The sequence below is a fragment of the Gambusia affinis genome, linkage group LG04, assembly GCF_019740435.1.
Source record: "Gambusia affinis linkage group LG04, SWU_Gaff_1.0, whole genome shotgun sequence".
NCBI lineage: Eukaryota > Metazoa > Chordata > Actinopteri > Cyprinodontiformes > Poeciliidae > Gambusia > Gambusia affinis.
The window spans coordinates 10,582,873-10,597,024 of NC_057871.1; the positions used below are offsets into that span (position 1 = coordinate 10,582,873).

The 14,152-nt window shown below is 36.8% G+C and overlaps 2 protein-coding genes across 3 annotated transcripts; one reads left to right on the forward strand and one right to left on the reverse strand.

Annotated features, from left to right (window-relative positions):
* Positions 1-703: 703 nt before the first annotated feature.
* si:ch211-243a20.3 (uncharacterized protein LOC100151507 homolog) lies at positions 704-6,379 on the reverse strand. The gene is made up of 4 exons (XM_044113730.1): positions 6,201-6,379; positions 3,743-3,878; positions 3,475-3,604; positions 704-1,700 (listed from the first exon to the last, which is right to left on the reverse strand). The coding sequence occupies exons 2-4, from the start codon at positions 3,855-3,857 to the stop codon at positions 1,403-1,405; spliced, it is 543 nt and encodes a 180-aa protein (XP_043969665.1). The 5' UTR covers positions 3,858-3,878; positions 6,201-6,379; the 3' UTR covers positions 704-1,402.
* A 1,942-nt stretch (positions 6,380-8,321) lies between these two features.
* si:ch211-243a20.4 lies at positions 8,322-14,075 on the forward strand. Of its 2 annotated transcripts, none has more exons than XM_044113728.1 (6): positions 8,322-8,645; positions 10,316-10,576; positions 11,465-11,664; positions 12,347-12,475; positions 12,571-12,660; positions 12,766-14,075. In XM_044113728.1, exons 1-6 carry the CDS (start codon positions 8,447-8,449, stop codon positions 12,826-12,828), a joined length of 942 nt encoding a protein of 313 aa, XP_043969663.1. In that variant the 5' UTR covers positions 8,322-8,446; the 3' UTR covers positions 12,829-14,075. The 2 variants fall into 2 exon arrangements, with proteins under 2 accessions (XP_043969663.1, XP_043969664.1); XM_044113729.1 differs by having other exon boundaries at positions 11,549-11,664.
* Positions 14,076-14,152: the final 77 nt, after the last annotated feature.

A 14,152-nucleotide genomic window follows, 5' to 3' on the forward strand; every position in this document is an offset into this window, starting at 1 on the left:
GCACAGGGAGAACATTCAACTCCATGCAGAAAGACCCCGGACCGGGAATTGAACCCAGGACCTTCTTGCTGCAAGGCAAGAAGGTCCAACTGCGTCACTGTGCAGCCCAAAGATTAACTAATGCTTGATGTTAAAATTTCAGATAGTAGTGAAGATTGAGTTGCTTAAATTGGAAGAATCTGAATATATGATATTTTACATCATGTTTTAAGATGCTCACATTTTTTATTTTGGCCTTCCAGACTGCGAATGATGGACTCAAATCAATGTCGCTGCCAATCATCGACTCAGGACCTATTTTTAGTGCACAATTTCTCCTGCAGATATCTAGTTAAAACCAAGAGCTTACATTCACTAAATTAATTAAAAGATACACACTTTTTTCCTCACCATCTGAGGTTAAATTAGACTGTTCTCTTATTTTCGTTCAGCTAGAATTACCAAACGTATCAACTGTATTTTATAAAAAACTGTATTTTTGTTTTTAATTCAAAACTGTAGAACCTAATTAACATCCTGACTCTAAAGGGTTAAAAATGATCAAACTATAATTAACATATTACATGAAGCAAGTTTATTAGACTACTATATTTATAGTTGACAAAATAATAACACGTTCGTAGTGCTGGTAATAATTTTTCTTTGCAGTCCATCATCGGAAGACAGCAACTCTTCTGGAAATAGTGAAAACAGATTAAGACCATTTTGATTAGATGAATTATTCCACCATTTTTATTTGCAGAAAAACTACTAGTCAACATAAAATGAATACATTGAGTTTATTTGCAAAATTATTTCAGAGAAAACTGTGAAAGAATTCTACTTTTCATTATATCTTTGTTGTCTAAGTGAAACAAACAGGACAGAAGCTATTTGATTGTATCCATCCATACAGTCATTTCATTGGTTTAATTTTTAAAATACAAAAATGTAAAATAAGACAAAAAACTCTCAAAAGTTTTTTAAAAGACCACTCAAAATAATATTGATAACAGTAAAAGTTGAAAAATAACACCAGTAGTTAGGCAGGGATCATATCTGTCTATAGCAACCATGGAGCAAGAAAATTGCAGATCAGTCTTTCGACCGTAGCTTATTGATCTTTGGGTATTTTAGTTATCAAATATCCTGAATGTCCTTCAGTAAGAAAATTAAATGTTTGTTTTGATCACATTTGTGAATAAAGGAGCTGTGAAATTACATTCCCTGCCACTGGAACTTGTTGGAATCCAGCATACTAAAACAAACAGAGTATTATGGAGTTCTACAGAGTTTGTCGAATCAAACAATGACAACTCATAATCTCAGGATTGCATTTGAGCGTGTTGCACATACTTTCACATAAAAAGACTCCACAGTTCATTATATACAACTTTCCTCCCGCGGTCCAGTCTTCTGTCCCTCACTCTGAAACAGCACCTCTGTTCCTGATCACCCTCACCCGCTTTCTCCTCACGACCCCGTTCCCCCTCGCAGTCACTCTGCTCTCAGGGGCGTACCGGGCGAGCATGGTGGCCTCCCCATGAAGAATCCTAGCCCTTTTGCCGCCTCCCGCCTCCGCCATGTCATCCCCGCGGTAACCGTGGCGACGGAGGTAGGGCTCCAGCGTTGCTAGGCGATGAGAGAGTTCGGCGATGCGATGGCGCAGCAGGGAGACTTCCCTAAAGAGGTCGTTAAGAGACTCGGACAGAGGGCGCACTCTGCAGGAAAAACAGTGGAGGTGCAGCGTCACATATAAAGTACATTCCTAACCAGGGAGAACATGGCCTAAAAAATCATTAACTGCTACTTGCATGTTTATGTGAGTGCTTTATCTTTTTTATATATTTTTTTATTTTCTATTTTAATCTCAACGTCAGCTAATAAATTCAGGAATATCTTATATCCGAATGATTCAAAAGAAAGAGTTAGAAAAAAATAAAATGTTCATCTGAAAACAGTCAGGTGTTGGACTGACTTTGAGGTAAAAGTAGCTAAAGTTCAAAGAAAATCACAAAATGATTATTTTGGAAAAGCTTCAGGAAAACAAAAACATGTGGATCCATGGAAACAAAATACAAAGAGCCCATGAAAGACTTAAAGCCTCTACAGACCTAGAGCTTTGTGTCAGAGTGAAAATGTGGAACTTATGAAATCTTTTAATTCTACTTTAAAAACATCTCCTAATTTGAGCTGTCCCATTACAAAAATAAAATGTATTAAAGAATTTGAAAAGGTCAGCTGGACGTTCATACCAAAACATGCAGTGCTGTTTTTATGTAATATTGACACCGTGTCCAAAAGAGTTTTTGTTTTGAACAGTTCTTCTAAATTTGGCCTCAAATAACATCTTAGATAATTAAAAATGAGGCATGCTTTAGTTTACTTCTTGGGAAAATATCTGTTAATTTAAAATTTCATCCAAGTCACATATTTAAAAAAGTCCTGAGCTTGAGGCAGCTTTACTCCTGCGTTGCATCACTTCCTTTTAACAACATTCAGTAAACATTTGGAAACTGCTGTTGCTGGAAGAAAATGAAGTCATTTTTATTTCCCTTTTTGGCTTGTTCATCTGCTAAATAGTTTGGGTGCTCAGTTGCTCCAAATGGTGACAATGCAGGCTGTCACGTTAATGTGCAATTGAGTTTGGTACTCTACTGCACATTAGAGTGTGAAATACCTAAATGCATAGTCAAAGAATAAAAATTGGAAATAGGGCAGGGAGTTTAATTTGGTGCAGCTCCAGACAGTGTTTAAACAGGATCTAATATATAAGCTCCATTTACTTCTGAATCTTCCCCTTTGCTTGCCTGATGTGTAACCTTGTGACATTCTGTCCCCTCTAATTGTAAAACAGGGTGGTGGCACCATCATGAGAAAAAGGAGGCTGGTCAGAAGTTATATGAAGATGGATTGAGCTAAATTCAGAGAAATTCTGGGAGAAAACATTTTAGACTGCAAAAGACTTGAACCTAGAACCAAAGTTCAACTTCTAGCAAGATGGCAGCCCTAAACATGCAACCACAGCTACAATGGAAAGATTTGTCTCAAAGAATATACATGTTCAGACCAAGACCAGAATTTGTGCAATGACTTCTGAATATATTTTCACAAATAGTCAGATTGAGCTTGAACTATTTAGTATAGATTAATAGCCAAAATGTCTAGAAACAGCCACAGTGGAAGGTGTTTCTATACAGCATTGACTCATGTGGCTGAATACAAATCCACACCACACTGTACAGAAAAACATGGTTTATCATAAAATCTAAAATAAAAAATGCCATAAATTTTGTGGATGTAAAGTGTCAAAATATAAACATTTCCAAAAGTTATGAATAATGTTGCAAGGCACAGTATGACAGCATTTTTCAATCAGCCTGAAATATGTTAAAAGCAACTTAACCTCCTGAGGGTTAATTTCAGTGTTTCTGGGACCCCCATCTGGCCACCCTGTCAAAAACTTTCTTGAGGCGCCCCTGTTTTAAAATGTACCTGGAGTAGTCCGGGAGCAGAGTGCTGGGCTGAGAGTGCAGTAAAGTCTTTATCTCCCTGAATATGTGTTTCCCCCAGGCGTCCAAAACTCTGGTCACACTGCGCACTGAGGCCACGTTAACACTGTCAGCTGAAACCAGAGCAGGACACCATCAGGTTTCCATTCAGACAACGAGTCTGAATATATCAAAGAGCTCATCTGGACACTTTGCTGCATTTCATTTAGCTGCTCTGTGATTTATGGTCTCTGAAAGTCATAAATTTATACCTCCTTCTCTGTAGTTCCAGTACCCGTAATCCAACTCATTCTCCTCACTGCCTGCTCGGGCCTCTGTTGCTGTGGCAACCAACGTCAACACCATCAACACAGAGAACAGGGCCATGACCAGGAGTCAGATGATGTCCTTTGAAAAGAGGGATATGAAGAGAAGAACAAAGCTTTATGTGGCATTTTGCTGAAAATAAACTATAATCTTTTAGGGTTTTTTCATTGGATGAGACAATAAGACACATTAGAGAAAAAAATAAAATAAAATCATAGAGCTGTCAAGCATGAGACTCAAGCAGTTCTATTAAGTATTTACATGCGTGGGGGAATAAAATATCTCAAGCAGCCTTTTAAAGAACTAAAATAAAGAAATATTTTACCTTGATTCAAATGGAAAATCAGACAACGGGATGTGTAGCCTGGTATGCCTTACATCTATAGTGTGCTGGTGTACTCTCCCATCTAAGGAAGGAAGATTCTTCTAACTTTCACTTTCAAGATTGAAGCAACTCAATGTTAATTTGTTTTTGTTGTATTCCGCTTCTTCCTCTGTCAGACATCTAGCATATCATAAAAAGCTACTGATGTAATCTTAACTACAAATGCCTGACTTCCTTGATTGAGCTAGATTCCATAATCCAATTTCAAACAAATGTGCCAACATTTATTTACATTACTGCTACCTCACCACCAAGGCATGCTTGACCCTAAGTGATGGTTGGTAATTATTGTAATTCAAACATGCAGTTATAATATTTGTCCAAAATATGTGATCTAATGTGTTAGGTAAGAGAGGTGAATAGACTTCACTGAAATTTTTCCACAGGAGGAAAAAGTAATTGATGAGATGATAAAATGCTGTCATATAATGTTATTTTCAGGGTCTTACGTTTATGATTTTGGCTCAAACTGGTGAACAAGTTTCTCCAATTTTCCCAGGCCTCAGAGGTTTGTCAGAGAATACTAGTGAAGAAGTTTAAGTTTTACCAATACTGATGCAAGATCAATATCACAGCACAATAGGCACAACAGACAGAAAGTATCATTAAAACAACAAAGCAAAAAGACGTCTCACTTTAACCTAAATCTGAGTGGTGCATTTGTTGTAAAAACATGATTTTCTTCATTTAGTGAAATCACCCATGACAGTGAGAGAATCCAGAAATATTAGTCAAATAAAGGTAAAAAGTACTGTGCAGTAAAACGTCTCTTAAATATATATGTTTTACCAAATCAGTCACATAAGTAATATGTTAATGCCATGACAGCATAGAGTGAGTGGCTATGAAAAATACACCTATATTCTGTAAAAGGAGATTTTTAGAATTAAAATTAGTTATTAAAAAGCAGAACACATTAAAGATATATATATATATATATATATATATATATATATATATATATATATATATATATTTATATATATAAATATATATTTTTTTTTTTTTTTTTTTTTTTGACAGCCACTCAAAGCATTTCTCAACAATTCAATAATGAAACAGAAACCTCATAAGACAGCACTGCCACTCATCCCAGATCTCTTGGCACTCCTTTGCAGATCCAGGTAAAGTTTTCAACATCTGTCTCTGTGTAATACACAATGCATGCCAGAAAACTAGGATGGTATGTCATGGTGGACGAGTCTTGGTGTTGGTTTTGCTTTTCTTCAACAGGAACAGAAAACTGATCACAGTTTAATGTGTGACCTAATCAATGTCCAGACATAAATCCAAAACACATGGACAGCATGTATCCTTTTCCCTCCACGTAGCTACACTGTAATGTCTCAATATCTATTAAAATGATACACAATACCTTGAATGTTTGTGGTTTTATTGTGGTAAATTGCAAAGAAAAAAGAATCTAGTGAAATGACACTTTTTGCAAGGTTTTTTATACTTTATCAAACTAAAAGCTAAAAGCTGCTCCATATGACAGAGCAAGAAAACATACTGAGGAACAAACACAATGAAACACCAAAGATACTTGTAGGACTCGGCTTTGATCAAGTTGAATCAACATATTTGTCTGTCTCCAATCACTTGAATTAGACTTTATGACTAGGTTCAGATTTTATAAATATTTAGTCTGTTTGTCTGTTCTGCTCATATCTGACAAAAAAATATTTTTAAATTCCATGTTTGACAGTGGAAAAAGAAGAAACAGGTTACAGGCAGGTGACCGAGCAGGACGACAACTAAAAGCTAAAATCAAATGGCTTCCATCCATGGCACACTCTGGTTCCATCAAAGACAATAATAAACTGGTGACTCAATATTTTGCTGTTGAGTAATACTAATTGGAAACACAGGCAAAACAGTGACAAAAGAAGTTATCTTCTGCTGCGGTGGTTAAGTTTTGTGGCTGTGAAATTTGAAGCTTTTTCATAAACTTACGTAAGAATCAAGAGGCGGGGGGAGCTGGAAGCTGTTTTGGAAAAAAATGATGGAATACTCACAGTTGTAAGCAATGATGATGAGACTGTAAGACTTTCTCTCCTCTCTGTCTGTGATCCGCCTGTGATCCACTCTGATGCTCTCGTCTTTTCTCCCTTGGTCCACAGAGGAGTTATGACAGTCCACACAGTCTTGTTTATCTGAGTACACCTTGAAGTACGTCTATAATGTGGTGGCTTTGAGAGCTGTGGTATCTTTAGACCTCAGCACACGCCCACCTCTGACTCTCCCTCTTTCTCACACACACACACACACACACCCACTCTGCTATACAGCTGCTGCCAGATGTGTTACAGATCACCGTTTTCCTGATTTGCCTCACATTCTTCTCTCCTTGTATTCATCATCTTTTTTCAGTTGCAGTTGAAGTAGAGGCTTTAATTTTGCTGTACAAAGTGATAAACTTTCTGTACTAATATAGTACAGCACAGTTTCTTTTCACTAATGTCTGATTTACTTTAAACATGTGCTGCTGACAATATTTTCTCCAAAGCTGGGATCAACTTAATTTCATGCAATTAGACATAAGGAAAATAGTAGCATTTTTTTTTTTTTATCATAAACTCCAGATCCAGATCTCATTTGCAAGAGGGACCTGGGCATCTAATCTAATCTAAATTTAAACTATAAATATCACTCAGCTGCAGGCTAACAGATTTAGACCTTTTTAATTACTGTTAAAAAAAGGTTACACAAAAATAGATGGAGCCCCTTAAGGGACATTTAATGAGGGAGTAAATAAAAACACTAATTTCTTTTGTGCCCCAGATAGAAACTGGCGTTTACCAGATCTTGTGCATGAACAAATGCATTCTTTTATTATTCTTATTCAATGTTCCTTTAGGGATAGATCAATGTTTAAAGATGCACAGATTTCTTTTGTGTGCTTTTTGTGTATGAGGCTGTCAAAAGCTGATTCAGTCTTTGTTAGGTAATAAACTGAGCCAAATTTAATCAAGTTGTACAAAAACATACAAGAAGTTCAAATATGTTATAATTTAACAAAAAATAAAATAAGAAGTTGTATACATGAAAGCAATATGGCCTTAGTGCTTACATAGGGTTTGAGACAGGAGGCTGCAGGTATAAGCTTTTAATCATAAAACTGTCTTTGCAAATATGTATTAGCAGTTTGATGGTCTGGGGCACACAGGTGTGTGTTGATATAAAGCTGCACACACAATACATCAACAGAGGCCTTAGAGAAGCAATCTGCTGCAACTCAATCATGGAAAAGTAATAAAGCTACCCCCCAAAATATTGAAAGTCTATCATTCTACTGCGAGGTTTTTTTATTTTTCAAAAGCATTTTAGTTTTCAAGAAAGAGGACAACATTTAAGAGATTGTCATTCTTCCTGGTTGAGGAGGTCTCAGCCAATTCACCTCAAAATCCAGCTGTACAATAGATCTACACAGCCTGCTGCATGTGCTCCAGGTCTGTTTCTTATAAAACTAGATTCCTGCACTTGCACAATTTGCTTGACAAAAACACTATCTTTTGACTGTGGTATGTACACATTTATGGTATCACCATTTTAAGTTTTTTTTTTTTTTAGTGCAGCAAATATTTATATTCAACTGCATTTTTATGAACACATCTGCTCAATTTATTTCCCAAAAAGGGGGAGAGAAAAGAAGAAGAGGAGAGGATCAATTGCATTAAATGTGTAATTTAAAAAACAAAATGTTTTCCTGGCATCCAGAAGATTTTCCAGCTCATGTGTCTGTTTTCATGCTGCAGCAGAGGTGAGGTCAGAGTTGGCCCATTAGTGCCCCCAGAGAAAAATGTGGTGCAAAAGTCAAGCAGAGGGGAGATAGAGGAGGAGTGAGGTCAGATGAAAAACAAGACCACCAAATGAACATGGGCGTGAAAACTGCTGCTGTTTATTTTCCAGCGTCCCAAAACCTCATGAGAAAGCTACATCAATGAAAGAACCTGGTTCATATTAACACAAGTAAAATTGCAACCTCACACACACACAGACGCCCCAACCACATGAGCCTACTCACACAGTTATTCCTCCAACACTGTCTCACTGTGGTAGAAAGCCAACACTGCAACTCACCCCTAGAAATTGACTGAAATGCAACAGCCAGAAACTCGTCTGTTTTACCACATCAGGAATCAGGCCTTTGTGTTTAAAGTAAGCTGTCAGAGAGGGAAGGTCTCATTAAGTTTGTGTTCTGGCCCTTTAATGTCCAGTTGAAGCAGGTTCCGTAAAATTGAAACAATCTTTTGAGGAAGTAATGGTTTTGTTGCTGTCAGGAAACCCACTGCTGTTTGTTCACCAAGACGAAGAGAGAGGAGACATTTGGCGTAAACCCGTCCAGACAGCTAATTACTTCCCTGACATGGAAGCTCAATACTTCTGGCATCTCTTCCTTACTTTGGCTTGGATATTTCTATTTTCCTTCCCTTCTGTGTGTAAAGGAATGAATGGAATAGGTAAGACTGTAAAAATGCTTTCTCAATATTGCATAGGCCGATTTAGATCACTACAGAAGTCATGGGTGATGTCTTCCTCATCAACTATGCATTTGATTAATATCACATTAGTCACAATTACTTATTTTTAACTTTCTTCTAAGGTTTGTAAATGTCATAAAAATGTAAAAAAAAAAATTTTTCATGGATCAGAATTTTTTTTAATTAAAACCTAGATTTAATATGGTAAAGTAATTCTTGTTTGGTGCAGTTTACAGTTTCTTATAAATATTTTTTAATAAATATTTTGTCAAACACAAACTTCAGGCAACGTTTTTGGAATTTGACTTGATAAAACAACATAAAAGTGCTAAATAAGGGGGCATGCTGTGGTGGCATCGGGGATAGCGCAACCCACACTTGGAGGCCTTGAGTCCTCGACGCGGCCGTCGCGGGCTCGATTCCCAGATTCGACCGACATTTGCCGCATGTCTTCCCCCTTTTTTTGTCAGCCTACTGTCATATAAGGGACACTAGAGCCCACAAAAGACCCCCTGGAGGGAAAAATAAAGTTAAATAAATAAAAAAGAAAGAAAGCTATTTATAATTTTAAACATTATTTCAAAGTGAAAATGAGAAGCTTAGCAGACATTTTGATTCAGCTCTCTTTACTCTGATAATACTACAAACAACTGAATGCAACTAGTTGTTTCTCTGAGTAAATACTTTCCACTTCTGCGTAATTTAATCTAAGTATTAATATTTGATATATAAATCTATTCTGTTATGTGAAAGTCTCAGAAGTTTGTTAGATAATATTAGTGAACAAACCTCAGTGAATACCAAGGAACACAGCAGACAAGTGAGGGAGAAAGTAGTACAGTTTAAAGCAGAGTTATAAAACAATGTCACAAACAGTAAACAGCTTATGGAAGGAGTGTTGTCCTAATGCAAACCTACCAACATATGCAAGTGACTTATCTAAACTGACAGGAGGGGCAAATGGAATACTAATCAGGAAAGAAGCCAAAAAGCTTTTGATACCTCTGGAGGAGCTGCAGAGATCCATGGTTCATAGAGTGATCTGCTGACAACTATTAGTTGTGCACTCCATAAATACAGGCATGCTGCATGCAGTTTACCTTAATCCATCCAAATTTATTTTTCTCTGGTCAGAGAAAATTTTAAACTTAAGTTTCCCTACATCACCATGAACACAGCATTCCACCAGCTTAGCATGGTGGTGGCAGCACCATGCCATGGGGGTGATTTTCTTCAGCAGGCGCAAGCAACTTTGTCACTGATAATAGAGTTAAATACAGGGTGATCCTAGAGAGACTTGAAAATTGCATTTCCAGCCTCTTTCTGTCCATTTGAGGACTATTTGAGGTATAATTCAGAAATATGCAGCCGTTTTGAGATTGAACTTGGTCCTGCCATCCACTGACATGAAACCATGCATTATTTTCTGCCACATCAAAATGCTACGTTGTGTTGCTTTGTCATGTAAAATCCCAATAAAATGCATTGAAAGTTGAGATTGTAACTTGACCAAATGTGAGAATGTTCAGATGGCATAACGTATTTAGCATGAAGTATTTAGAAATTGTCAGCTAATTGATCAGAGTCTTATTCATCTTCTATCTCATTATTTAGCAAGAATGTGAACTTCTTTTGTGTCTAAATTACAGAGATAAAGCTGAACACTGATGTGTTTGTGGCCTTCTCCGGCGAAGAGCTCAGTGTTGATGGCATCATCCATAAAACAGCCAACCAAACTTCTGAATATTTGAGATGCTACGACCCATATGGACAAGAGATATATATAATTAGGATCGACCCTACAATAGGGGATGAAGACATACATCTGAATCTGAAAAACCTGAGTAGTTCAGGACTTTATAGTTGCAAGTCTAATTCGGCTGAGGTGAAGTGGTTTCTTCGGGTGACAGGTAAGCATTAAAAAGACATCAGGGTACATAGAGTTTCACATGTCTACAAGATGTTTGATTTCGTAAAAACCAGTTCCTCTGAATGTGACTCCAGCAAATATGATGTTAGTGAAACTTGTATTACAAATGTTTGTGAAACAAACACAGAAGGGTTCAAGTTTTCAAACCAATGTAAATGTAGCCTTTGTTTTCCTTTTATCCAAACACATAAACAAACATCCATTGATTATAGGACTGTTTCAACTTCCATCTAAGTTTCAAGAAGAAGAAGCAAGTACCCAGCAACACATTGTCATTTAACAAGTGTATATTTAAAATATATAGTGAAATAAAATTTTCTTTCTCTTCTTTTTTGATTATCAAAGCTACCAGCCTGCCAGTACACCAGATGTATAGGGACAGTCATAGAAAACACAGCACTCTCTAACATGCAGATGTATATGCTGGGAATGGAGCAGTAAATAATCCCCCCTCTTAGTCAGCAGCTGAGCAATAGTAGCCAAACAGTGGTGGAATTGTTTCTTAAAGTTAAAACTTCAACTGGATTTGCTGCCCAACTTCCATCTCTAAGTAAATCACATTCCCTATGTCCTCAATCTTCCAAAGGAGCTTGTATCAAAAGATTGAGCTAATGTTAGCCACCATACGACCAGTTTTTAAATGATTTTGTCATCCTAAGTCAACTCTAATCCCGAAAATACAGAACTGGTTTAAGAGAGTACACACTTTGTTTTATGCATGAAACCATAAGGCAGATTCTCAACTTGATTGTGTTGAGCCCATTCTGTTTTTGAAAACAACTAGTTTCAAAACTGAAAAATGCCTTCTGTCAAAACTTGGTGACACCAGGAGCAACAAGTTCTTTGATCATAAATATCTTCCCACCAGATGGGGAATCTATAAGTCAGCCTCTGCCATCCAGGAGTTGCTGCATTCCAGCTCAGCCTGACCACGTGTGTTTTCCATCTAAAGCCTACAGGGAGCCGCAGAAGCCGGACTACACAGAGGTCTTCATGATGGCTGTCTTCACAGGCGTGCTGCTGGTTTTCAGTGTGTTTGCCTCTGTGTATGTCTTCAGAGGACATTGGGTAAGATTTGTGCTGCGCAGAAATTAAGAAACCCACATTGCAAGATAAAAGTGTGGCTTTTTGTCTCATACTGTGATGTTACAAAACCTGTGCAAATTTTCCTGCATTTAGAAAGGTACAGTGTCAGTCAAAAAAACAAAAAAAAACATGGGGGTACACACCCACACGTAGACACACACTCATATCTAATTTAGAAACATCCAAATTTTTGAACAGTCAGAGAAAAACTGACTTTGAATCCCAAGAGAAAACCCACACATGTAATAGGAGAACATGCAAACTCTATTTAGATAAGCCCCATTTGGTTATAAACACAGCACGTTCATAGGACAGAGCAGCAGTGTTAATAATAGCACCACCATGCAGCCCATGCAAAACAGAACAACTTCAATCAATTGTACTTGTTCCCTATTCGACTGTGGATTGGGATTAAAGTTAATGTTCATGTTGAGTTTATATGCTAAATAGATAATAAATAAAGTATAAGGTGTTTTTAACCTGTAACTGTTAAAAAAACATATACCCAAATTTATGTGTGTGCACGCTACATACAGTCATGAATGTTTACAGACACATACATACAAATAAACATATATATGAGAAAAAACAAACATTTTAGAGGGATACGTCTTCTACATCTGTTTCATGTTAGCCTGTGACCAAAGAACTTCTTTCCAACTAGGAAGAGACACAGTCTGGATCTCTGGCCAGTAGCAGAACACGGAAGCAGAACACAGAAGAAAGGAAGGAGACAGAAAAAGAGGAAGACAACATGGACATGGCAGCAGCTCAGTCGTCTTCGTTCTATGCTGTAAGCATCAATTTTTTCTCACTCATCTCTTTTTGTTCTCCATCTGAGATGGTTTTATGAGTTTAGTTTGGTTAATCATTCTTGAACTCGGGCAGAGTCTGGAGCCTCGGCCCAGGTCTATTTATGACGTGTTGGATCACTCAGCTGCCAACAATGACAAGGAGCGAGCAAAATCCCCAGAAAAGGTACTCTTTAGCAAAGCAAACCTAAAATGTTTGATGTCAATAGTGAAATATTTAATGTCAACATAAAACCCATAACTTCTCCGTCTCCTGCTCTGTCCTCCATAGGTGGAGCAAATTGGTGAATACCAGGATGAAGGCATCTTTGAGTCTGTTTATGAGAACTTTTGAGTGAAAAAACTGGGTTTGAATGATTTTGCTTCATAGCACCGAGCTAAACATCAGTGCTTTTCACTGTCACATTTGGCAGGAACAAGTTAGGAGATATTTCAAGAACAGTAAAAGCAAAAGATGAAAAAGACCCCTCTGTAACAAATATATCAATAAAACTGTAAATAATAAATAAACAAAAGTATTAAGAGCTCTAGGAATGAAGATTCCTAGAGCTTGTATCACATTGTTATACATATGATAGCTGGATTTAATAAATATTGCTGAATCAGTAACAGATGTTTCATTTGCTGTTGTTGTTTTTGTGTTGTTGTGACAGTATTTCATGCACAGGGATTACTATGATGAGCAGATATTCACAACTGTTTGCTTGTATTGTCGTGGTTTAGTTTGGGTGTTGCTGACATACTTGCTCATATAGTAAGCCAACATGGACAATATGTTACTTGATATATTTACACCTATTGGCACTGCCAGTCACATTTAAAAATGCCTACAAACCAATATAACCAGCAGTCAGCAAGAAATGCAGAGCCTGTCAGCAGTAACTAGTCATTTCTCCCACAGTATGATACAAATATTTATACTTATATAGGTATCTTCATTTACATACTAGTAACTTTATTTAACATCTAAGGACTAATATAAAGTATTGATTTTATGATTTTATGTTGAGGCGAACATCATGGATTAGTAAATATATTTACTGGAATTTTGACTATTACTTAGGGCATATCATTCTTTAACATCCCAGCAGAAAACACATTTTAGATATTAAACCACATCATTGTTATGATGCCAAAACTAAGGAGCTACGTTCACAACATAAAGGAAGGATTCCAGTTTAGAGTGACAGTGGAGTTGAGGAAACTAAAGCTGAAGTTGTCTCATCTTTTATTTTTATTGTTTTAAAATGCACAGTTCAACAAGGGTGGAAAGGAGGATCTGAAGAATAAAATTGCTGAATGAGGATATGACAAAAATACTAATGTTTAATTAATATTACTTTTTGTCACACACATTTTATTGTAAACACACTTTGAATAGGACATATTTGGAAATAAACTTTCGTTTCTAACTGTATGGCTTCTAACTGAAAACAAGGAGGAAAAAAGAGAAACTATTACAACCATGAAACGGTAAATTTAAATCATACAAACTATTTAGCCTGATATGTTAATAAAAGTATCTGTAACCACCGCAGAATATACATATTTATAAGGCTGGATAATGCCCTAAAAATACCTGTTGTTTAGATGCATCGGTTTAGAATATCTGTTTTAGGACTTTTCCTGTTGGGACACGTGCTACACATTCGGCATAC

What these genes read in the sequence shown, in the direction of transcription:
- si:ch211-243a20.3 (XM_044113730.1), bottom strand. Translation starts at nt 3,857, where the DNA reads ATGGCCCTGTTCTCTGTGTTGATGGTGTTGACGTTGGTTGCCACAGCA. An exon ending in CTGGAACTACAGAGAAGGAG is followed by an intron (nt 3,605 to 3,742) that starts GTATAAATTTAT and finishes CTCTGGTTTCAG; the next exon opens with CTGACAGTGTTAACGTGGCC. An exon ending in CTGCTCCCGGACTACTCCAG is followed by an intron (nt 1,701 to 3,474) that starts GTACATTTTAAA and finishes TTTTTCCTGCAG; the next exon opens with AGTGCGCCCTCTGTCCGAGT.
- si:ch211-243a20.4 (XM_044113728.1), top strand. Translation starts at nt 8,447, where the DNA reads ATGGTTTTGTTGCTGTCAGGAAACCCACTGCTGTTTGTTCACCAAGAC. An exon ending in AGTCGTCTTCGTTCTATGCT is followed by an intron (nt 12,476 to 12,570) that starts GTAAGCATCAAT and finishes GAACTCGGGCAG; the next exon opens with AGTCTGGAGCCTCGGCCCAG. An exon ending in GAGCAAAATCCCCAGAAAAG is followed by an intron (nt 12,661 to 12,765) that starts GTACTCTTTAGC and finishes TGTCCTCCATAG; the next exon opens with GTGGAGCAAATTGGTGAATA.